Raw genomic sequence first — 25,499 nt, forward strand, 5'->3', positions numbered from 1 at the left:
GTTGTGATCAGCAGCAATAAGAATCTTTAGCTGGATGAAAAAGATGTCCAACAAGCTGATAAACCTTAGCAAACACCTTTTCCTGTTCTCAGCGGCCTTTCCAAATCTTGAAAATTTGGACGGTGTGTGGTATTCTCAGATCGCATATCTAAACCAAAATTCAAAACAGGATAAAAGATTAATCGGGACACGTACACAGTAGAAAATTTGTCATATATAGCAATATTTTGTCGACGTCGTTAGCCCAGAAAAGAAAAAAAAAATATTCCAGCAGAATATCATAAAGGTTATTACCTTTATACTCTTGCAACTCTCCAGAAACAATTCCTTTGCATGCAACTTGCAATTCAGGACACCTCAAACCCTTTATCATCTAACGATCAAAGCCACAATCCAAGCATATTTTCTGATATCTTCTTTGATCCGTTCCCCCTATATAAAGAGGTCGTCGTGGGAGCCCATCTGTTAACTCAAGATAGTGAGTCGAGCCTCACATCACACCATCACACATATATTGGCTGTCCTTACTACATATATCACTCAAACAATTCACGTTTTTTCCGACTAACGATGGACACGGTGATGAAGTTAGGGACTGAGCATCCAGTGGTGATATTCAGCAAAACCAGTTGCGGCATATCCCATACCGTAACTACACTTATCCGTGGATTCGGGGCGAAACTTGTGATCTATGAGCTCGATCAGCTCCCAAATGGACATGAAATAGAGATGGCATTGATGGCGTTAGGGTGCAACCCTAGCGTGCCGGCCGTGTTCATAGGGAAGCAATTCATCGGTGGATCGAATGAGATCATGAGCCTCTATATAAGGGGCAAGCTCAAGCCATTGCTCATCAATGCTAATGCTATATGGATATAGAGGAATTAACGGTGAAAAGGTTAAGTTCTTAATGTGCTATATGCCATAGTTTTTTTATGGCCTACGGTAGTCCATATTAGTAAGAGGGCTTCTGCTTCATATTCTGTAATTATTTCTCTTTCGGTTTATGACATATGCAAGAAGTAGTAATTCTCTTTCTTGCAAGAGTTTCCATGATCACCAGGTTGCAGTAATATGACAGTATACATATATATAATTAACCAAATTTGCCAATTCGGGCACTTCATTGCTATTGTCTATTGAACTTAATAAAAAATGCAATGATAGATTCAGTTTACTCACCCCATTGAACAAAATCTAGCTAATATTTTGATATTTTACTTGTAGAAGCAATGGTTTATGATATTGTATGAGGGTAATTTGGTCATTAAAACACTTATTTGATTTACGATAAATCAGTAATAAGTCAATTGGAGATAAATCTAGATTTTTTTTTTATTTTTTTGTTAATATAAGCAAATTCGTTTATCTTCGACTAATGATGGAACTTATTTGTTAGATGTAAGCAAATTTTAAAGGCATTAAATATAATTTTTCAAATTATAGGGATCTAGATATAATTATACTAAACCGCATAGGAGGGGAATGTAATTATCGTTTATTAATTTTTATCACCATAATTATTAACTATTACAAAATTAAAATAAATAATACTTCACATAACAAGACACAAGTCGAGTCGAAAACAAATATTATTATTCAAGCTTGATCGTGTTTAGTTTATTCAAATTCGACTGAAACAGTCATTTGAACATTGACATACAGAGAATAATAAGATTACCCCACATGTCCAGACTGGAGAATGAGTATATTGTGTCATGCATGAATTCTCTATTTTCCCTTGTCTTCACATTGGGGTGAATGTCTTATTGTACACTCGTAGGTAGATAGGAGAATCGCACTAAGTTATTTTCAATGTGGGCATCTCCTCCCCCCCCCCCCCCCCCCCGGTTCGTTATTTATTTCTGCATTTTCAATTTGCTGTCCAAAGACGCTTGCAACGGATGCTGGGACTCGATCGTGCACTATATATAGAAAAGGGTATTAGTCAAACATGATCGTGTGAACGAGCCTTGAAATGTTTTTTCAGTAAAATTGTAATTTCAGTCCTGTATTTTAAGGGATGGTGATTGTTGTCCTATAATAATGTACTGATGATTTTAATCCTATAATTCATAATTTTGTAGCAATTTTTGTCTGTCAAATAGAAATCGATTAAAGATCAGCCAGAACAATTATTGGAGTGTTCTTTTGCCATGTGGATGAGAATTTTGGATGTGGCATTTGATCTATATATTTTGGAGGAAAAATTTGGACATTTTGCATCTAATCACCGAATTATTGTTCATTCTATTGGGGTGTTAATTTTCTTCCAAAATGTCTAAATCTAATGTCATGATAGGCTAAATTGCCTTTACTATCCGTATATTAGGGGTAGCAAATCAGGAATTATAGTTAAGGGTGTAGCAAATAACATCCCAAAATTAAATTTTTTTTGGCTATTTAAGGACTCCAGCAATCGGAGTTTTCAAATGCACTCGAAACTGCTACCTGGACACAATTTAGGGTTCCAATTTGGGGGTTTTGCTGATATGGTTGTGGGGTTGTAAATAATTGCCAACTAAGCTGCTGACATGGCTGTGGTGTAGGAAAATATTTGCCAAGTTACTCGTTAACGTGGAAATGAAAATAAAACAAAAAGAAAAAAAATGAAAATAAAACAAAAAGGCAAAGATTGAAACGCGTACACTATCACTTTCTCTCCCAAATTGACAGAAAAGAATCCTAATCCCTAAAAATCCCGAACCCTAATCTTTGATCACAATACCTGAAGAAGACGATTAAGCAATTAAACGGCGAATAGAGAGTACCAAAGGCGAGAAGATGGTGGCTATAAGGAGTAAACGACACCTAAACCTCCCACCTCCTTTATACAGTAAGTTTGGCGATTCTTGTCTGTGGCCCCCCATTGCCCCTTTCCTCCTCCTAAATATTATACGAATTTTGCAGCCCCTCTTGGTCCCCTACTGCTTGTGCATTTTAATGGTTTGAGGGAAAACATGTGGGAAAGCATGTGTATGCATATATTATATTTCTGTATCAGTATGTGGGGCATTAAGAAATTAATTTTTATTTGTTTTTTCTATTTTTAGTATGTGTAGTTGGGAGAATATTCGCATCAATAGTTTTTTTTTTTTTTTTTTGCTTAGTCTGTTGGTGATATTTCTGATTTAGGATTTTTTTTTTTTGATTTTTTATTTACAGATCCTAACAATAGTTCAACTACTGTCACATATTATTATGGGGGGAAATTTAGCCCAACTAATTGTATTGTACCTTATTATACTGGTGGTGAGATAGCTAAGTTTGACTATGTAGAGTCAACTCATCTATGTTTTGCAAGACTTAATTTGTTCTGTGATAAATTAGGGTTGGTTGGTGATAAGAGATATTACAAGAAAGTAAAAATTGATTTTCAGCTCCTAACTATAGATTCACAATGTTTAGAGTTGGGGAGGGAGTACAGGATGCTAGGGATGTTCCTGTATATGTTGAGATGTTTGGTGACTTGGAGGTTGGTGTTGATGTAGATGAGGATAGTGACAGGGGTAGAAGGAAGGAGGCTGTTGATGTAGATGAGGAGAGGGGTAGAGGAGATTAGGGGTGGGCGAACGGATCGGGTTTTTCGGATCCTGACCCGACCCGATCGGGTAAAGGCTAAACGGATCGGGTTTCTGGGGACTATTCCCAATCGGTTCGGGTTCGAATATTAAATCACCACCCAAAAAACCCAATCGGGTACCCGATTGAGAGAAGGGAAAAAAGGGGTACGATTGAGAGATTGGATATTTCAAGCAAAAGAATCTTAGAAAACCCTTCTAGTTCTAGCCGCTGCTACCCGTTTCTACTTCCTTGCTAGCTGCTACTACCGTTGTTGCTGCCAAAGAATCTTAGAAAACCCTTCTAGTTCTAGCTACTACTACCCGTTTCTACTTCCTTGCTAGCTGCTACTGTCGTTGTTGCTGCCGTTGCTGCTGTATTTGAGCTCTAAGGTGAGATTGGCAATCAATAAAAACTCAATCTTTGCTCAAAATTCCACGCTATTTACTTATTTTCTTTGGGCTCTTTCTGTTTATGATCCATTTTTGGTTTCTTGATTGAATGGTTGATTTTCTTGATTATGTAGTGGGTTTCATGTGGGTTTTAGTTTCAGTTGTGTTTGGCTCTGAATTTTGGGGTTCTACAGTCGATCATTGAAGTAATCAAGATTTTGGGGTTTGGTTGATTTTGGTCATAGTTTTAAAGATGTGGGCTTTTCTTCATTGTTCTTCAGCCTGATCACTGTCTGTTACCGTCTACTGCATTAACTTGTGTTTTTCTATTATTTGAGTCTTCAGTTTTACCTTAGAACTCTCTGTTGATGTAGAATCTTGTGATTTGTTCAGCATGATTTGGATGCAATTCAAATTTAACTAGCTTGAGAACCAATTGTTTTGTTCTTTTTACACCTTATTTTTCACTATTATTATAGTAGTAGCTGAATTTTATAGTGTCTTGTTTGCAAATTATTGTTAATCGATAATATGGTATAGAAATTAATGTAAGCTTTTGTTGATTTTGCATCTAGTTTAGCTGCTATGAATAGTTGAATATTATTGCTTCTATGGACATAATTCGTAGTGGATTCTGAGAACTCTGATTTTAGCTCTCCTTCATTGCTAATATTTCTCAAAACTCTGATTTTAGCATATTTCTAGCATATTAACTAGTTATGAGAGAAGCAACTAGTTAAGTTTTAGCATAATTTTAGCATATATCTCAAAAGTCAAAACTTTAATTTTTGACAAGGTAATAGAACGGTAGAACCTCATTGTATAATGTAACATTTTTAATTTGTTTGACTTTCTCTAATAGTTCTTCCACTTTATATGTTTAATGCTTGATAGGTCGAGGACTCGAGAATGAAAATGTGATTTGAGCTTATTGCTTTTTCAGTCTGTAGGGATTACGATTTAGGATGCCTTAGCTTTATTGTTGTTACTGAAATGATTTTAAAAAATATCTGATAATTATGGATGTGATTGAACTCTTTTTTTTGGGTATTTATGTAAAGCTTTAAGTATTTGTGTCAATAAGTTACATTTTAGACTTACATGGATTTACTTTAGTGAATGAAGTTTATTTTGAAAAATTCATTTTTTGAAGCTGACAAAACTCAAACCCGAACCCGACGGGTACCCGATTAGTTGGGTATCCGACTCAGTTGGGTTCGGGTTCATTTTTTTTCCAACCCGACCCGAATTACTCGAACCCGAAAAACCCAACCCGACTTCTACCCCTAGAGGAGATGATGTTCTTGATGTAGATGAGAATGCAGATTTGTTTGATTCTGACTATGATTTATCAACAGTGGTAGATGATGATGACATATTATTTGTTGATTATGTGGATGATAAAACAACTTCAGATTAACCGATTGATGATAAAAACCTAATTGATTGTCTAAGTGGGTCTAGTGATGATGGTGAAACAAATATTATGGGTGATGAAATTGATCTAAATAAAAATAAAGTCAGTGATGATGAGCAAAGTGAATGTAGCTACCCTATTTTTAATCCTACTGAAAAATTTGATCCAACATTTGTATCGGGGATGATGTTTAGCATAAATGGTGAGATTAGAAAAGCTATTCAGTCTCATGCAATTAAGACAAGAAAATATATAATTTACACAAAAACTGACCTAAACAGATACTATGCTAAATGTAGTGATACAGATTGTATTGGAGGTTACATGCTCGTAAAGTAAAAGATGAATGCACTTTTCAAATTAGGGATTACAACCTTAAATACAAGTGTGCTAGGACTTTCAATCTTAAAAATGTAAAGTCTAGGTGGCTCTGTGATAAATATCTTGACAAATTCAAATCAGATCTCAAGAGGTCTGTGAAGGGTTTTAGAATGGATGCTATAAATGAGATTAGATGTCATATCTCTAAAGATCAAGCTTATAGGGCCAAAAGAAAAGCATTGAAAAAGCTTGAGGGAAGTCCTGAGTACCAATACACAAGACTTTGGGATTATGCAGATGAGATAGAAGAACCAATCCAGGTAGCACTGTCATTATGGGGACTGAAGATGTGGGAGGGGAAAACAAATTCAGTAAGTTTTATGTATGTTTTGCAGCAATGAAAACTGATTTTAGGGAAGGGTGTAGGAAGATAATTGGTCTAGATGGGTGCCACTTAAAGGGGCCTCATGGGGAAATCTTTTAACTGCAGTAGGGGTGGACCAAAACAACAATCTTTACCCAATTGCATATGCTGTTGTAAACACAGAATCAAGGGAAACTTGGGAGTGATTTTTTATATTGTTGAAAACTGATTTCAGTATTGAAAATCAGAATGAATATGTCTTTATGTCTGACAAATAGAAAGGATTAATTCAAACTTTTCAAGAAGTGTTACATACTGCAGCTCATAGGTTCTATGTAAGGCATATGCACAGTAACTTCAGAACTGCAGGTTTGAGAGGATTGGCATTCAAGCATGCCTTATGTAGAGTTGCAAAGGCATGTACCAAAGGGGAGTTTAAGGATAGAATGAGAGATATCCAAGTTCTTGATCAAACTGCTTTTGATTGGTTTTTTTGATAAACCTCTTGAACAATGGAGTAGGTCACACTTTAGTGCTAATGTAAAGTGTAACACGTTGCTGAACAATTGTTGTGAGACCTTCAATATGATGATACTGAATGCTTGGGAGAAGCCAATATTGACTATGCTAGAGTGGATAAGGGAATTTTTTATGAAGAGATTGCAGGAAAATAGGGACATGGCTGAAGAAAAGTGGAAAGGAAGAATCTACCCAAGAATAATAAAAATCCTTGACAAATATATAGAAAAAGTTGGTGACTGTATTCCCATCAAAGCTAATAATTTTTATTATCAGATATCATGCTTTGATTGTGGTCAATATGCAGTGGACTTGTCAAGGAAAACATGCAGTTGTAGGAAGTGGGAACTTAGTGGGATTCCCTGTAAGCATGCCATCTCAGCAATTTTCAATCAGAAAGATGATCCTGAAGATTACATTGATGATTGTTATTCTGTAATTGCTTATAAGAGGATATATGCAAGTGCAATAATGCCAATAGGTGGTGAGAATTAGTGGAATGAGACATGTTTCATACCTCCATTGCCACCAAGGTTTGGCAGAAGGGGAGGTAGACCTTCCAGTGCAAGAAGAAGAGATCCACATGAGCTTATGATGAAGAAGAAAAAAGGGAAAAGAGGTAACGGAGTGAAGCTGAAAAGACAACAGACAACAGTTAAATGCTCTAAGTGTGGCTAGGAAAAGTATAATGCAAGGACATGCCCAAATAAAGATCAAACACAAACAAATGAAGAAATTACAGACTTGACCATTGAAGAAACAGTTGTAGATGTCTTTGGAGCTCAAGAAGCTTTACATCTTTTTGCAGCTTTCTACATGTCTACCCCCAATTACTGTAAGTATTCCTTTACATCTTTTTGCAGCTTTCTTTCACAATTTATTTGACATTTGTCCCTATTCATGCAGAGCCTTGTCACCTCACAATCTGCAGAAAATGAGATCTTTACTACACTCCAAGTGACCAACCCAGTTTCCAACTCTCCCCAGTACACTAAGGGACCTTCAATGTACACTCAACTACAGACTGTTGGACATCCCAGTGCAATATCAAGGGTAAATATTAGAGCCCCACCTCCTATGCTTGGTAGTCAATACAGTGTCACACAACATTCAGTCCAAGAACACTTTCCAATTATCATGCAAGGGGGAAGGAAATTCATCACACTATCAAACTTGCAGAGATTAAGCTCAAAAGGTCCTCCAGGAAGCAGTAGCAACAACTCTGTAGAAAAATAGACTTGATTTGTACTTTTCACTTGTCTGGGATTTTGGCTTATTTGTAAGGTAGACATGTAGTTTTTGGCAATGGTTTGATACCTTATGATTGGCAGGGTTTTGTAGTTTTTGTGAGCCCTTTTGATTGCCATTGTTTGGCAAACTTATTCAAACATGTTTTGAGGTGATCATGTTAATATAATCATCTATTACTACCTTTTTTTATGTCTTTATTGTTTTTAATTTAATCTATTACTTAATGTTTATAGCTTATTATATTCGCAGGTTTTAACTTAAGACAATATAAACATTAAGGAACAAACAAATGCATTACTAATCCATAAAAATAAAATTCATAATCCTTACTAATCTAACTTTTACATAGCAAAACACCATCAATTACATAAACAGAGAAATCCACTTCCTTACACAAATTAATCCATTTATGCACAACTTCCTAGCTTCCGAATAAAAATAATAAAAAAAAACCATGAAAAGGCAAGCAACTTGAAGTAAAATTTCATCTTCTTTTTCATCTTTGTCTTCTCCATTTCTAGTTGATTCATCTTCCTCACCAACCTAAGAATTACAGACCTTGCTCTTGAGCACATTGGAGGATCTTCCCACTGGAAAAATCTACACCCATTATTCTACATTTTTCACCAAAAAAAAATAAAAATTAGAGAGTACGAAAAATGGAAAAAAAGAAAGGAAAAAACGAACTGCTCTCTACATACCTTGTAGTCATGGCATGAACGGAATCATCTACCTGGATTTTGGTCAGTCCAAGATGTGCGAATGTAAGCTAGCTTACCACAATAACAATGTGTCCAACTGGGCATGGAAGACATCATGCAATCTTCGCACAATCGGGCTCGGAGCAGGGGAAAATGGTGGCGGGTTGGGGTCAATCGTCTTCTTCAGCTTCATGGATGGGGAGTGTTGGGGGTTAAGGATTTTTGTCTGAGAGAATGCTTCGGTCGATTTCAGATGGAAGAGATTTCTTCTTTTATTTTGGGTTTTATTTTTTTTTTCTTTTGTGTTTTTTTAGCTTAGTTGGCAATTATTTACAACCCCACAGCCACGTCAGCAAAATCCCCAAATTGGACCCCTAAATTGTGTCCAGATAAGCAGTTTCAGGCGCATTTGAAAACTCCGGTTGCCGGAGTCCTTAAATAGCCAAAAAAAATTAATTTTGGGATGTTATTTGCTTAACTACAGTCCCTGATTTGCTACCCTCTAATATACGGGGCAGTAAATGCAATTTAGCCTGTCACGATAAGCTGTCATTTCCCAAATTGACATTTAATTTGCAAAAACACCTTTCTTCCCTCCGGATTTTATGTTGATTTCTATCGAAAGAATAATTAAAATGCCGCAAAATCGCATTACAGGATAATTTTAATATTGTCACTAATTATACAAATTTAATGATAAGATTTTTATGTTATTGAGTATTTCTTAATTGAACTACTCAAAACAAATTAAATAAATAAATTATAGAAATAATTAATATCATTAGCCACTTTTCTTACTAACTAAAAGATTATATACCAAAATAATATTTTCAGTAACGAATTAATGGAATAGTTAATATAAGTAATTAAATTAATTAATCAAGTTTAAATCAACACTGGAAAAAAAAGAAAAAAGAGCGAGATCTGGATGAACTTATCCGCCCACATATGAATGACTTGCGTGTGATAAAGTTGGAATTTTTTAGAAGTTCAAATTTTAATGGAGTGCATAATTACTTACAGATGAAAGGCATACATCTGAGTGAATAATCACAGTCGTACCATGACCTATTGGCAGCAACAAAATGAGATACGGTAAACATCTAACAATCAACTCAAGCAATTTTCGAATTTTAGGGCAGATGGACCCGTCAAAAAGCGGGTAAAATATATTTTTACTCCCATAAGTGGATTGTTTCCAATTTTCGTCCCACACTCAGGTCAATTCGCACATTGAGTCCCATATGTGGTTTTTTCTTCAACTTGATGACCATTGAGGGATTTCCGTCCAATTGATAACGGCAGTTGCTCTCTCCGTTAGTCAATACAATCAAAATAAGGGTAAATTACATTTGTAGTCCCATGAGTGAATCTATTTCTAATTTTGGTCCCACACTCAGGCCAATTCGCAAATTTACGTGTGGGGCCAAAATTGAAAACAGGTCTACTTATGGGACCAAAATTGAAAGCAGGTCCACTTATTGGGACCAAAATTGAAAGTAGGTCCACTTATGGGACCAAAATTGAAATCAGATCCACTTATGTGATCAAAATTGGAAACATGTCTACTTATGAAATCAAAGATATAATTTACCCTACGACGAAGTGAACAATATCAAAATAAATAGGACCTATTGGATACGAATATGTACTCTATAAGTCGCTCCGAACGTTATTTCAGAATGAATACTAGAATTCCTCAAAGACTAGGAGAATATTCATGTTGCAGCACTTGACACTATAGAGTTTCGAAAACCCATTTCGTCGAAATAAATGACCGAATATCATACTCATTTTGGTACAAGTCAATGAACAATTTAGTAAAACGTTTTATTCAAAAAGAAAATAGCATCTTTTGTATGTATATATACACATGCAAGTTATACAAATATTTCTCCAATTTTACAAATATTAATCTAATTTTAGTCGCACTCACCATAAGCCCGCGTGATAAGATGTGATCTATAGCAAAATTGATCTTGAAAAATAAAATTAATCATTCATCTGAAAGCCCACTTATACCAATATCCTTAAAAGTATGAGCATAATAATCCAATCGAAATTAATAAACTTAATTAATTGATAATTAGTATTTATATAATTTACACCTTCAACAAGTGATAACTATTATATTTACTTGATAAATGCTTAATTCGGTTAAATAAGTAATTGACAAATACTATTTACAAAAGAACAAAGCACAAAAATTAAAAAGCAAAGCAATTAAAATGATATTAGAATAATTAAATAATTTTAAACTATATTAATTGCAATTAGTCAATATAAGTTTACTAAATAATCAAATAATCCTTGATTTAAAATAATTGATATAGGAGCCATGTTATTGAGGTTGTATAGGATACTTCAATAGTATTTATCTTTTTGCTTAATATGCAATATTTATTTAATACTAGCATCAATTCTATTAAGAATGCTAAGAAAACGAAATTCCTAAAAATTTTAAATCAACTAAATATATGGACAATTCCTAAATTCAGTCCTAGATTTATTTATAATTTTGGATTATTTAACTTTTGAAAAATTAAACAAATAGTAAGAACTACTGAAAAATCTATAGCCCTGGACAATGAAGAAAAAGTAATAAAACTTTTAGATGCTATGGATATAAGATAGGGAAAAGTATTATTTTAGTCCGCTAAGTATGCCTAGTTCTAATTTTAGTCCGATAACTATGCCCATTTTTGTTTAGGTCCAGTAACTTAAGAAATTGCTTACTTTTAGTCCTCTGGTAGATTTTCGGACAATTTTAGCCCTATGCAACTTTTGAAAGTCAGTTTTAGTCTATATGCACTCATAGGGGTAAAACTATTCGAAAATCTGCCAGAAGATTAAAAGTAAGCATACTCTTAATCCTAATTGCAAAATAAAAGATAACAAATCTTTGGAATAAATAATATTTTTTTAGACAAATCTACATAACTACAGAATTAATATTAGAAGACAAATAAAATAGAGTGCATAAAGTTTCCAGAAAAAATTGAATGATCGAAAAAGAAGTCCCCAATTTAAGTAATACTGAAATCAATTACGCGAATAATATTTTTAATCAACTAAAGTATTTAAGGAGTAATTCTTTAAAATATTCTATAATATGGAAGTAATATCCCCATCTAGAGCATCCACATCTCAGATTATGGAAGAAAATAGTCTAAACAGTTCAAATATAATAAGGTTGAAGAAATTAAAATAAAGTCTAATAATATTGTTAAAGGAGTTTATAAAAACCCCAAACTAAATTAAGAATTAACTTCGAAAATAGATTATTGTTTATAAATGAATATTCTAGATTTAATTGATTTCAAAACAGAAATCCCATTTTGGCGAGCGTGGCTCGGTCTCATGCACTCACGTCTCTCAACCTCCCTCTCGAATAGGCGGCTCGATGTAGATTATTCAAATCTAATAAATTTTAAACCTGGATATCTAGTGAGGAAAGAAATTCAAAAAGAATTTTTCAAAAAAAGATGGGACCATTTAGAAAGTGGTTTTTTTTTTTTTTTTTTTTGAAAATTTTGCTATATGGAATAAGAAAGTTGCTTTTGTTCCTTGCTTTATAAGTAAATATTAAAAACAATACTCAAATATTTTGGAGAAATTACTTTCTAGAGAATGGGAAAGTCATTAAATAATGTACTTCCCCCTCAACAACCCTTTAAAATGAACTCAAACAAATAGTAATTAATTTAAAGTATTTTTCAAATTAATTTAGTTTAATGGTCACAATGACGCAAATAAATAAATTATTGAAAAAAACAAAATTATACCAATCTATATCTAAATATTATAGGAGAACAGATTATAGAATTGAGTAATAAAATTAATAAAGTTATTGATTGTCAAAAAGAAATTACCTCAAATAAAATATCAATTGATGGCACAAATAAAGAAACTATATATAGCTAGATCCTCAGTTCAACCACCTCCAAACATTATAGGATTTAATTTAAAATCATGAGGAGAACTAGAGAAATTACTTGACCAAAAATTTAAAAAACTAAAATTAAGTACTTTAAATAATGACATAAATACTGAAAACTACAAAGAAAAGTGCTAAGAAGAAATAAATAAATTAGAGAAGTTTGCTAGAAATCCAAAGCAAACAAAATTTTACTACTTTAAGCCTACATCCCAAGATGTTCTTTATGAAGAACAAAAAATATTGACCAAAATAGATATAATGATAAACAAATTTATGAATAATATAGATGGCTTTCACTAAAAAAAAAAAAAGGAGATTTGGTACGGTCAGGGCAACCGTTTCAGAACTCATTCCATCTTGGAACAGGCTTTGAACACATAGGGAACTGACAATGAAAGATGACGTCATGTTCAATTTCTTTTTTTTTTTTTATAATTTTGAAACGGCTGAACCGTTCCAAAACGAGTTCCAAACAAAGAGTTACTAAATCTTTTCCAAACACCGGTCCAAAATAGTAATGGTAAATATTTGGAATTCTGTTCGGAAGATATTGTTAGAATTAGGGACAATCTTGAGTCAACCGTTTCTATATGTGTGGCAATGTATTTCCAAAAAATGACAGTTAGAAAATGTATTTCAAAATTAGGTACAATTTGGAACGACTTTGGAACACCCTTAATCAACTATGCGAAAAATTGTTCCAAATTATTAGTTTTATTTAAGAAGTCATATGTTTGTAAAACCGCTCCAAAATCCGGTACACATTAGAACGGTTTCTTTGTATTATTTCTTTAGTATTACTAAGATCATTCTAAATGAAATACAATGGCTATTTTTAACGGTAAAAAAAATCATTCCTAAAGTCGTTTCACTGACCATCTAAATCTAAACTAACAGCTAAATATGTGTTCCTGTACCCATTCCAAAGACCGTTTCAAATTTTCTTATGTATAAAGTGGACTAGATGGCTTCTACAAAACAAGAGCCAGAAGAGTCATCGATGACTCTCGATGAATCAAAGTTGTGTTTCAAGAGGATGAGACAATACCTACTCCACAAGTAGCGACGGATAACCATAATTAAGACCAGCATGACCCAAATAGTATTCAATTAGTCGTTGATCTTTCTATTGCTAATCAATAAGGAGCAGGTACATCCCAATGGGGGAACAGTGATTCTGATAACGAGTCTAACATAGCTTTGATGAGAATTACGAGACTGAAGAAGACAATAACTGTGATTGACATTTAGCATTTTTGTATCAAGTGTTTGTGTATTTTATGGATAGAAATTAGTATAAATTACAAAATTATCGATATTAATTTTTAAAAATAGTTGACCAGCTAATTTAGAAGTATAATTTGCAAACTTAATTTTTTTTAAAATAAAACATAATATTTTTTATTTAGGAACGGTAAAAAAATTAGAAAATCATTCCAGAGACCGTTCAAACGTGGAACAGACATTAAAAAAATAAATCGTTCCTAAATATATTACAATATCCTAAATAAAAAGGGAGAAAAAATCAAAATACAGAAATAGTTTGACCGTTCCAAAATAAGTTCCAACAAATTTAATTTCACGCCAAAGAAAAACTGGAGCTTATTTAAAATACATTAAATAAAATTAAATGAAATAAATATGAAAATATATTAAATAAATAACTATTGAAATATATTAAAAAAATAATAATTTTTGTAACTGCATTTGTAACAGCTTTTGTAACACACCAAGAACAGATAAAATCATCAAGCCCGTTACAAAGAATGTGCCAAAAAGAGTTACTAATTTCGAACTAGGTCATTCCAAAAATCGTTATAAAAGCAGTGAAAAGTACAATTACAAATGAAGTTGCAGAAATAGATACAATATAATTCAAACCCATTACAAAGAGTATTACGAAAACCGTTTCATATCAAACATAACCATACCTAAATGTTTTACAAAGTCCGTTACAATAACAATTAAATCAAATTCAACTGAGAAGTTACAAAAGCAATTCCAAATTTACGCTACAAAGACCGTTACAATTGTAATGATCTTCTGTAAAGCCGCTACAAAAAGTATGTAAGGCCTCTTTTAGCCACGATTGGCCTTTCCGTTACAAAAGTAGTTTCAAATAAAAAAGGCGTTATAAATTAATAGAAAAGCCATTCCAATAAAATGAATTTTTTATAATGATCATAGGGAAAGATTGTCACTTTTGTTCCCAAACTTATCAGAGTATCGAAATATAGTCCCATTCATTATTTTTTCGTTGCAAAGTTAGTTCGAACAGTAAAAGAACTAACGGGAAAGGTCATGTAAAAAGCCTTCTCATTGTGATAATTGGATTCCCTTCTTGCATTTTCTATTCCACCTCACGTTATAGGACTACTCACGCGCGCATAATAGCCTTACCTCATTTACTGATTCTGTCAGTCTATCGTGCCCCTCCCGGAGAGGCACTCCTTCCTTCGTTTTAGCTGCATTAATACAACCAGCTACAATACGTTCCCGACTGCTGCGCTTGGCTTCCCCTACTGGACATAGCTTCAAACTGCAAGTCCTTAGCTAACAAAAAGGCTCTACAGATTAAATATTTCAAAAGTCTATTTTATGAAATCGGGCAAGATGGTTGGCCAGTAATGGCCATGCCCTCTGATCAGCCAACTCATTTTATGCCCTGCTTGATCTTCTTCTGGCTCCATTATGGTTGAGTCAAAAGTTTTCTGGAATGCTGTTGGAATCGTCCTTTTTTTCTTTGTTTAGTTGTCCGATTAGGAAATCTCAAACGTCAGCGAGATACATGGATCTAAATATAAAGAAAGGGTTTTTTCAAGTCTAATATTACAGGCTTCAGTTCAGCTGTTCCTAGACCAGAACGAACGGTCGGGTAAGCCGGTAAGCCCATCAAAGTAGGCGTGTCTTTCCATTTCCTTGTCTCTAAAAAAGAGAAGAAAGAGGGATTACCTCGATTATAAAGTCAAGAACTCATAGAAAGAATTGGATATGATTGGTTTTGAATTCCTTTCTAAGGCTTGACCTGCTATAGATATAATAGGAAGCTCTGGAAAGCATGCAACAAAGCCAACGAGAAGCTTGATGGAATCAAAACAAACCCAGCCAGCCTTTTAGGGTTCCTGTCGAGGTAGACTCATCTGAGTCTGAACCCGCTTCGAGAACCAGATCTCATTGGGAAGGAGGGTCAACGAATTAGAAAGCGGTCATGTTCTCATTCAATGCCCGAGGACTCATTCTCCATGCCCAAGGGTTTATTCAACTCAGGAACTCAAGAAAGCGCTACGGGAATAGTGTTAAAACAAAAGCCAATCGGTAAAGAATCTCAAGCAAAAGGCTAAAAAGAAGAGGTATGAAGTAACTCGACTGAAAGGAGAGGATGGATGGAATGGTCCCACTGCCGGAATACACACTCACGAAAGGACAAGAAAGAGAATTCAAAAAAGGCTCGTGAACCATAACTCAATTACATCGAGCCTCAACTGATGGAAGAAATTCACTCGTAGGAACGCAGCTACTTTTGGGAAATAGAATAGGATACGTACGTACGGAATGAACTTAGAGAAAGAGCCGAAGTTCAAACTGAAGAATGAAGAAATACCGATAGCGAAGGAGTTTCACCTGACGAGAACGAACTATCCTGTCGCGGCTTCTGACACTCTGCCGATCAAAGAAGAAAGTAGGTTTTGAATCCTCGTATGTTGGTCTTACCTGAATCGCTTCAAGTGGCGAAGGAAGAACTTATTCATCAGTAGCTCCCGTCTTGAGATTCTTCCTTATCAGACAAGCCTTCCTGGAGGTGGATCAGAGCAGAGAGAAGCCCTCATTCGATGTTGTTCGAAGCGAGGATGCTAGATTCTGATGTTGATTCGGGAGCTAATGGAGTCCTAGAAGAGGCTTAGGGCACTTTAGCTATCTATAAGGCAGCTCAGAAGACCATGATAGGACAGATAAAGAAGATAAAGCAATAAGTCAATAGCTCTGTCCGGACTCTGGCATCTAACTCTTAGCTCTCCTAGATAAAATTGACAACATAACTGTATGAAAAAATTAAATTTTTATTCTCTAACTTTTGGTTTTTAGTATTTCTGGTCCTGTAAATTATTCTATTTCACATTCAATCCTTTTCTTAAAGAATTAGTCCTTAGCATACCACATCCGTTCCTTTTTTGTCAAATTTAGTTTTGTGTTAATAATTTTAGTCCCCTTCACATGTAATAGATCTCATTTTTTGTTCTGTAACTATAAGTCATTAGGACCAAAATTATTAAATACAGGACTAAATTTGGCCAAAAAGTGACCAAATGTGAGACGTTCACTACTAAATTCATAAAAGAAAAGAACTAAATGTGCAAATGAAGTAAATTATAGGATCAAAAGTGCTAACAGTTTAAATTACAGGACTGAAAGTATAATTTTACCGTACTTTATACACATAACATGTATATATGAAATAAAATAGAAGATGCAACAAGAATTACAGTAAAAAATCCAATCCGGATCGGTAATAATTGTGCGAGAGCAATCTGCAGAGCTGACTTATTATGGAAAAGGTGTAAGACAACTGAAACAAGCATCAGACGTACCAAGAAAATGAAGATGATGAGGATAAGATAAGTGACAACATAATCTTCCACTTCAAATACACATCATCTGAAATTAGTTCAACAGAGATTGACTCGAAAAGTAGCTTTTTTAGGGTTTCCGGTCGAGTACCTTCTTTCAAGTACGTACGGACGTTTCTATCATTTCTGCTTCTTTGCATTCTCAAGAGTCGTTTTGAATATTATGTTATTACATACATACACTTTCATTTTCTTCTATATATCTGTTGTTTGTGTGTCCGAATCTTTGGATGCCCAATGAGATAAGCCTTAGCAACACGTTTTCTATTCTTACAATTGGCTCGAAATATGCGAAGATACGCTATCTGTATCAGCCTTTGTTTGCAAATCTGAAAAATATAATAAATGATACTAATTATTCAGAAAAAATGTAATTTTAGTCTTGTGAGTATATATATATATATATAGTAATTTTATTTTTTATGGAATTCAATTTGGTGATTAAATCCTAGAGCTTAAAAAAAATGGCAGCTTAAGAAAAACGTTTGTTGAAAATTACAAATTTGGCCAGAATTTGGCATGTGCGTCTCACCTGAACCCCAAATGCCGGTCAGATTTGCAATTTTGTCTGATTTTTCCCTTAATATTGTGACAGTTATTTTAAGTTATAGGGCTTAATTGCTAAATTAGATTGCAGCATAATTAAAATTATCACCCTCTTTGATTATGGAACCATTTAATAAATTGTTTAGGGCAATTATAGGGAGTGACAATTTTAATTTTGTTACAATTTAATTTGGCAATTAAGTCTTATAATTTTAAAAACATTGATACATCAGGATCAAAGTACTCTTAGGGAAATTAAAATTATAAGACTTAATAGTCGAGTTGAATTCCAGCTTAATTAAAATTACCACCTCCTACAATTACACAATCAAAATTATAATTTTTTTATTATTATTATTAGAAGAAAAATCAAAGAGTTACGACATATATATGTTATCAATTAATCAATACCATGATATTACATAAGAATCAACTGAAATATTATCCATGATAATATCCCAAAATATTGTCCAATTATATGATAATGAAGTTTGGTAGAAAACATGTGACAATATGTGGAAACCTTTAAAGCCAAGAAAGAAAAATATTCGAGAATATGACAAAGGTGATCTTATACCCTTGTGATTTTCCACAACAAATTCCTATGTATGCAACTTGCAATTGATGACACGTCCAGCCCATTATCATCTTATGATATAAAGCCAAAAATCGAAGCATATTTTCTGAAATCTTCCGACTAGACATGGCATCTTTCTCGATCCATTCCCCTATATAAAGAGGTCATGGAAGCCCATTCATTAACTCAAGCTGAAGTCGAGCCTCAAATACACTTAGACAATTCACATATTGCCGACCAACGATGGACATGGTGACGAAGTTAGGGACGGAGAAGCCGGTGGTGATATTCAGCAAAACCAATTGCGGCATATCCCACGCAATAAGTACACTTATACGTGGATTTGGGGCGAACCCTACGGTCCATGAGCTCGATGAGCTTCCAAATGGACATGAGATCGAGAAGGCATTGATGGCGTTAGGGTGCAATCCTAGTGTGCCGGCCGTGTTCATAGGAAAGCAATTCATCGGTGGATCGAATGAGATCATGAGCCTCAATATAAGGGGCAAGCTCAAGCCATTGCTCATCAATGCCAATGCTATATGGATATAAATCACAAAATAAGGGCGAAAAGGGAGCAAAGTTCACATTTTTGCTATATGCCATGTATTTTTAATTATGGCTTATAGTTAATATATATATATATCTTATTATGTTAAAATTTTTTAGTAGCTCTTTTGGAGTTGGTATTTGAGGAGTCATATTAGTGTATGGATGTGAGGGTTTCTTCTTCAATATATTATGTACTTCTCTTTTGGTTTATGATCTATATATATATATATATATATATATATATATAATGGTTGTAATTCACTAGTCTTATATAAGCCTATAAATGACTTTCTTCATCGAGTTTTATGATCACCAATGGTCTGACTCCACGTATATAACATTTAGCAAAATTGCATTATCCTATGTATATAAGAGATATGCCAAAGGTGAAGCAGCACTTTTAACAAAACTTGCAACTTTTGTTAAGGAAAGAATTACAGAAGGGATAGGCCAAAATTTCACTTTTTGTCCAGATGGAGTTAGCAAAAACTGTACTGCGGTTTTTGAGATTTTATTTCGCACACCATATATTTGAAAGAATCAGAGTTAGTCCCAGAATTAGATTTTTATTAATTTTTAATGACAGCTAGCACATGCGTCAAATATGGCCGTTAACTTAATTAGTAATATTATATTTTTAGTCCCATTTGATAAAAGAATCATCATATATGGCCAAATTGAATATGTTGTCCTATGTTTTAGGACATGTGGCAAATTAAGGACTTTATCTACAAGAGTGACAAATTATAATCCATAATTTAATAATTTTTAGTAATTAGAAGACTTCCATCACCGGAGTTTCGTAATTTGCCAGAAAATGTTGAAAGTAGATGAAATTAGGGTTTTTTTTAATTGTGATTTTTGCTGACAAAGCATCCAATCAGCCTCCTAACCACTTAAGAAATTACTACATTGCTTTGTATGTCCTATATATTAGGAGGTCTCATTTTAACAACTGCAGTTACAAAAGACTAACAATTAGGTACGTACCCTTAGCTAATTCATTAATTTTGCGTAATTTTAGGACTTTTCCTTTTTCTTTTATTTCATCAGCTTATGTGTATTAGTACCTTGTTTTCACTTGGTAAATAACTTTTACGTATGCCAATTTGATTGTGTTGTTACAATGTAAGCTAATAACATAGTATAAAACATTCGAAATAAGTGTCAAGATGTATTAATATGGTGATTTGAGAACAATGTTTGGAACAAAGCTAATATACAAAATAATATAAAGTTCTTCACATTGTATGTTTACAAAAAGGAGACTAAAATATTATTCACAAATTGAGAAACAAGTACAAAAAAATTATCAGTGTTTTGGAACTACAGTACTTGAAATGCCACTTCCTTCCGAACATACAGGGCATAAATGCACTTTCATCACCGCTTATATGGCTAGGGGGGTTAATTGATTGGATGCGTAGCCAGCAAAATCTCAGTTTTAAAAATTCTAATTTCGTCCATATCAGTAACTTTCGAAAAGGTAGAAAACTCGAGGGTGACCAGAGTCCTCTAATTTTTAAAAATTATTCAATTATGAGTTAAATTAATTTGTCAACCCTGTAGCAAGAGTCTTAAAATGCCCCCTACCAATGTACCAGGCAGTAAATATAATTTAGCCTCTTCATATATACAGTCCCAAACTTTTGGGCTTAGCATATTTAGTCCAAATATTTTAAATATTATTATTTTTTTGTCTTCTTTAAAATATTCCTTTAGAAAAGTAATGAAATCGAATTGTTTAACCTACAATAAGTTAGTAACAAGTCAATTGGGATAAATATGAATTTTTATTCAACTTTTTGGTAATATCAACAATCCTATGAATTGTGACTATTGGGGGATTTATTTAGGAGATGGAAACAAATGTCTAGATACAATTTCTGAAACCATAAAAAATTTATATACAACTACACACCAAACCTTAAGGGATTACAATAGAAAAAAATGCAAACAACCTCCTTATGATATTGTAAATGAACAAATTATCCCCTTGTGAAAAAAACAGCAGTTTTACCTCACCGTGCTTTTAGAACTGCTTCGAATTATCCCCCTATTTTTTTTTAAAATGAAGCAATTTATCTCCGTATCTAAGGGGGTAAATTACTTCATTTTGAAAAATATATGGGGTAAGTTGCTATTATTTTTTTATAGTGGGGTAATTTACTCAATTACAATATCACAGAAAAGTAAATTACATTAAAACTGATTATAATGTAATTATCTCAACTATACTAATTAACTACCTAAAAATCCTTTTCTCCTAATGAGTATGTTTTAGGCTTTTAATAAACTAGGAAGTATGACGTACGATGCACGTTTAAAATAATATTTTTAGAGGTAAATATATTACTTGCAGTTAATTGTAAAAATATTAAGTTCATGATATTAATGTTTTTGTAATTGAAGCATTAGTATTATAAAATTACTTTCTAAACAAATTGATAATAATTATTTTAATTGATTAAAAAAAACTATTTACTTCTATTATTTGTAAATCACTTTCTAAATTTAAATGGTATTATTAAATAAAAAATATTCCCCAGAATTAAAATTTTGTTTTCCATATTCACTAATGAATATATTTCATTATCTTGTATTAAATCAATTAATATAAAAATAAAAATCATAATATTAAAAAATTCATTAGTAAAATAAAAATATGTAGGCAGCCCCCCCCCCCCTTTTTTTTGCAAAGGCCCCTTGTTTTGAATAGTTTTTGTTGGGATATGTATGGCCCAATGACCGCAGCCCACGAGACAAGCCCACTGTCTAAACCCGCTTGGCAAGACCCACCTCGTCCGACCCGGTCCACACCCGGTACTTGACCCGCTACTCCACTCAAGTAATAACCTAACCCTAAGTTTTTACCTCTCATCAGTTTTTTCCCTCTTCTTCACTGCGCCGCTGATTTCTCTCTCCCTCCCCCAAATCTCCTTCTCAAATAACCGAGATCCTCCTTCCCTTCTTCTCACCGGAGAAGGAGGTGGCTTTCCTAAGCCAATATGATGGCTTATGGAAAGCCACCAAGCCTTCCCTTTCATGTCGACCTCGGTGACCTCTATAAATGGGGATTTTCGCTTCGGCCGAAAGGATACGATACACACTTCCCACATATCTCCAAAAGCCTTCTAAAGTTCTTTGTGACCGAGCCTTAGTTCTTGGTGAACCAAACCCTCAGACTCTGTGATCCTGTTTCTCGGTGTTCTTCGGTGAAAGGGTTAAGGTGGAGTAGCCGCGGGTGTGACAGTGGGCGTACAAGTCTTTGTGACCGAGCTTTGTGCCATCTCTCGTAGATCTGGTTCTTTCTGAGCCACTTTCATTATCAAAATATAATTTGTTTATATTCGTTTTGATTCATTTATTTTGGCCTGTAATTTTTTAAGGAGTTGTGTACTCCATCCTTTGTCATTGTAATAGTTCTGTTAGGCTATTTGGTAAAATACCACTGAGTGGTTTATCCGCCCTACAGTGGTATCAGAGCCATACCTCTGAGATTCGGCTCCTGGTGGCGGTAACTTTCTAACCCCTCTCCTTTTGATCATAACTATTGATATATCCTGCTGTTGTCTACTGTTAATATTCATATATTTATTACTGTTATTATACCGCGGTTTAAGCCCCCTAATATCCTCCTGGCCGGACCCTTGAGGTCGTCGGGTATCTGGACGGGACTTAGGCTGGTGAGCCCCGGTTTCGCGTTATATTGATCTTTGTGATATCTCGAATCTTTGTGATTTTTTTTTTCTGTGTGTGTGACCTCATATCTGGTGATATATATACTCTGTGGTGGTTTTATCCTTTTCTGAAATATTCTTGATCTACTGAAACATTGATCTGTGTGATCTCTTAAGATTGCCTCTTTAACCTGTTGAAAACTTGCTATTGGATTACCATTTTTTTTAACTGTTGTGATCTCAGACACTGCTTTCCGTTGATATCCTTTTTTTGGTATATCTTGCTACGTTGCATATCTGTGAAAATTCTTTGTCATCCGTGATATTTTGGTCTGTTGTGACGTCTCTGTGACTTATCTGTCAAATCTTTTTATATAAAACATTTTTCCAAAAACTTACTTAAAAACCGTTTCTTCTTAAATAAAATGGCCGGTTATAACCTACAACCTTTTGATGGAAAAACTGATTTTTCAATTTGGCAACAAAAAATGAAGGGAATTTTGATACAACAAAGAGTTTTTAAGGCCATTGATGGAAACTATTTAGAAAACGTTTCGGAATAAAAGATTCAAGAAAATGATGAATTTGCTTACTCCTCGATTATTTTGAATTTATCTGACACGGTTTTACGAAAGGTTGGCAAACAAAACTCTTCCAAAGATTTATGGGATAAACTTGAGGAGCTTTATACTGAGACTTCATTACCGAGTAAACTGTTTTTATTGGAAAAATTTTTTAAGTATAAACTTGACTTGTCAAAAAAACATTGATGAAAACTTGGATGATTTTACTAACTTATACAAGACATTAAGCTCACCGGTGATAAAAACATTGATGAATATTCTCCTATTATTTTGCTGAATGCTATTCCTGAATCGTACTCTGATGTTAAATCTGCTATTAAGTATGGTAGAGATTCTGTTAATCTTGAAACTGTTGTGAACGGACTTAAGAGTAAAGAGATGGACCTTAGGGCTAATAAACCTAGTCAAAACCAACATGAAGTGAATTCGGTTAGGGGAAGACCTAAGTTTAGAAACTCTAGATATAGAAGCAAAAGTAGAAGTAAGAGTAGAAACGGATATCGAAACAAATCTAGACCCAGAGAGAACTTTAATAATGATGACAAAACTAGAGAAAGGCGTTGTTATAACTGTGGTATAAGAGGACACTACATTAAGGACTGTAGAAAGCCTAAAAAGGATAATCGAGATAGATATGAGGAAAAAGAGAAGGTTAATAATGTGTTTGATGAGAATAATGGCGAAGTTTTTATTGTATGCTAAGCAAACTCTGTGAATTCTTTTGACATGCATGAATGGCTAATTGATTCTGGCTGCACATTTCATATGAGTCCCTTCAAAGATATTTTCACTAATCTGTGTTATGAGCATGCTGGTTTTGTTTCTATGGCTAATGAGAAAAAATGTGAAATTGAAGGTCTTGGTGACATTTCTATGTGTTTTAAAGATGGCTATAAAATGACTTTGAAAAACATGAGATATATTCCTGATTTGAGTCATAATCTTATTTCTTGTGCCGCTTTAGAGGAAGATGGTCTTGAGGGTAGATGGGGCAAAGGCCTCATGAAAATCATGAAGGGATCATTAGTTGTTTTTAAAGCTGAAACGCAAGCGTAATCTTTATATATGCACTGTTTCTTATGACTATCTTGCTGCATCTGTTTCTGAAAATGATTCTACTACATTATGGCATAAGAGACTTGGTCATATTAGTCAAAAAGGTCTTGATTTTTTGAAAAAGGATGGTATTTTGAATACGAACATTGAAAAACTGGACTTCTGTGATGATTGTATACTTGGTAAACATCATAAAGTGCATTTCCCTGCTTCACCCTCCCCAAATCCTTCCATGTCTACTTGCATCCTTGATTATGTGCATGCTGATGTTTGGGGACCTTCAAATGTGCCTACTCATGGTGGTAATCGATATTTTTTATCTATCATTGATAATTTTTCTAGAAAAGTTTTCGTCTTCTTAATGAAGCACAAATCTGAGGTGTTTGAAAAGTTTGAAAAATGGAGAGTTTTAGTTGAAAATCAAACTGGAAAAAGATTGAAATCTCTTCGTACTGATAATGGCTTGGAATTTTGCAATCAAAACTTTTCTGAAATGTGTGATAAACATGGCATAAGAAGGCATAAAACCAACCCCTATACCCCTCAACAAAATGGTATTGCTGAAAGAATGAATCGCACTTTACTTGATAAAGTTAGATGCTTGCTTGTGAGTTCTGGTTTACCAAAAACGTTTTGGGGTGAAGCTATTCTTACAGCTGCTCACTTGATAAATATGTCTCCTTCTGTGCCATTACTTGGTAAGACTCCTGAACATATTTGGACCGGTAAAATTCCTGACCTATCTGCATTACGTGTTTTTGGATGTTCTGCTTTTGTGCATCAAACTGTTGATAAGTTAGAACCTAGGGCCATAAAATGTGTTTTTATTGGTTATCCTATGGGTGTTAAGGGGTATCGCCTTTGGGTACGTAGTCAACCCGGATTTAAGGTTCTAATAAGTAGAGACGTAACATTCAATGAAAACGAAATGCCTTGCTTAGAGAAAAACCAAAACTTAGAAAAAGAGCAAACCTTTATTAAGGTGGAGAACAATCTAGGGGATAACCAACAGGAGGGAGAATCAGAGAACACATTAGAAATTGAAACTGATAGTGAGACCGAAAATGTAGAAAATCTTGAACCAAACCCATTAGAAAACTACCAACTTGCTAGGGATAGAAATAGAAGACAAATTAGGGCCCCAACAAGACTTAGAGATTTCGAAACCGCCTTAAATATTGAAATGACTGAATCTACTAGCATAGATGAGGCTATGAAATCCAAACAATGGCTTAGTGCCATGAATGAAGAAATGAAGTCACTAGAAGAAAACAAAACTTGGGTTTTAGTTCCCAAACCAAAAAATGCCTCCATAGTTGATTGTAAGTGGATTTATAAAATCAAGCAAGAAAACCCTATCAAATACAAGGCTAGGTTAGTAGCTAAAGGATTTACGCAAAAAGAGGGCATAGA

The 25,499-nt window shown here is 34.0% G+C and overlaps 2 protein-coding genes across 2 annotated transcripts; both read left to right on the top strand.

Annotated features, from left to right (window-relative positions):
• The first annotated feature begins 425 nt into the window (after window positions 1-425).
• LOC105171263 (monothiol glutaredoxin-S6) lies at window positions 426-1,039 on the top strand. The gene has a single exon (XM_011092321.3). The coding sequence runs from the start codon at window positions 571-573 to the stop codon at window positions 877-879; it is 309 nt and encodes a 102-aa protein (XP_011090623.1). The 5' UTR covers window positions 426-570; the 3' UTR covers window positions 880-1,039.
• A 17,346-nt stretch (window positions 1,040-18,385) lies between these two features.
• Window positions 18,386-18,995, top strand: LOC105171264 (monothiol glutaredoxin-S1). Its single transcript, XM_011092323.3, has one exon. The coding sequence runs from the start codon at window positions 18,458-18,460 to the stop codon at window positions 18,764-18,766; it is 309 nt and encodes a 102-aa protein (XP_011090625.1). The 5' UTR covers window positions 18,386-18,457; the 3' UTR covers window positions 18,767-18,995.
• The last annotated feature ends 6,504 nt before the right edge of the window (window positions 18,996-25,499 follow it).

This window comes from Sesamum indicum, linkage group LG9 (assembly GCF_026168435.1).
Source record: "Sesamum indicum cultivar Baizhima isolate 11 linkage group LG9, ASM2616843v1, whole genome shotgun sequence".
NCBI lineage: Eukaryota > Viridiplantae > Streptophyta > Magnoliopsida > Lamiales > Pedaliaceae > Sesamum > Sesamum indicum.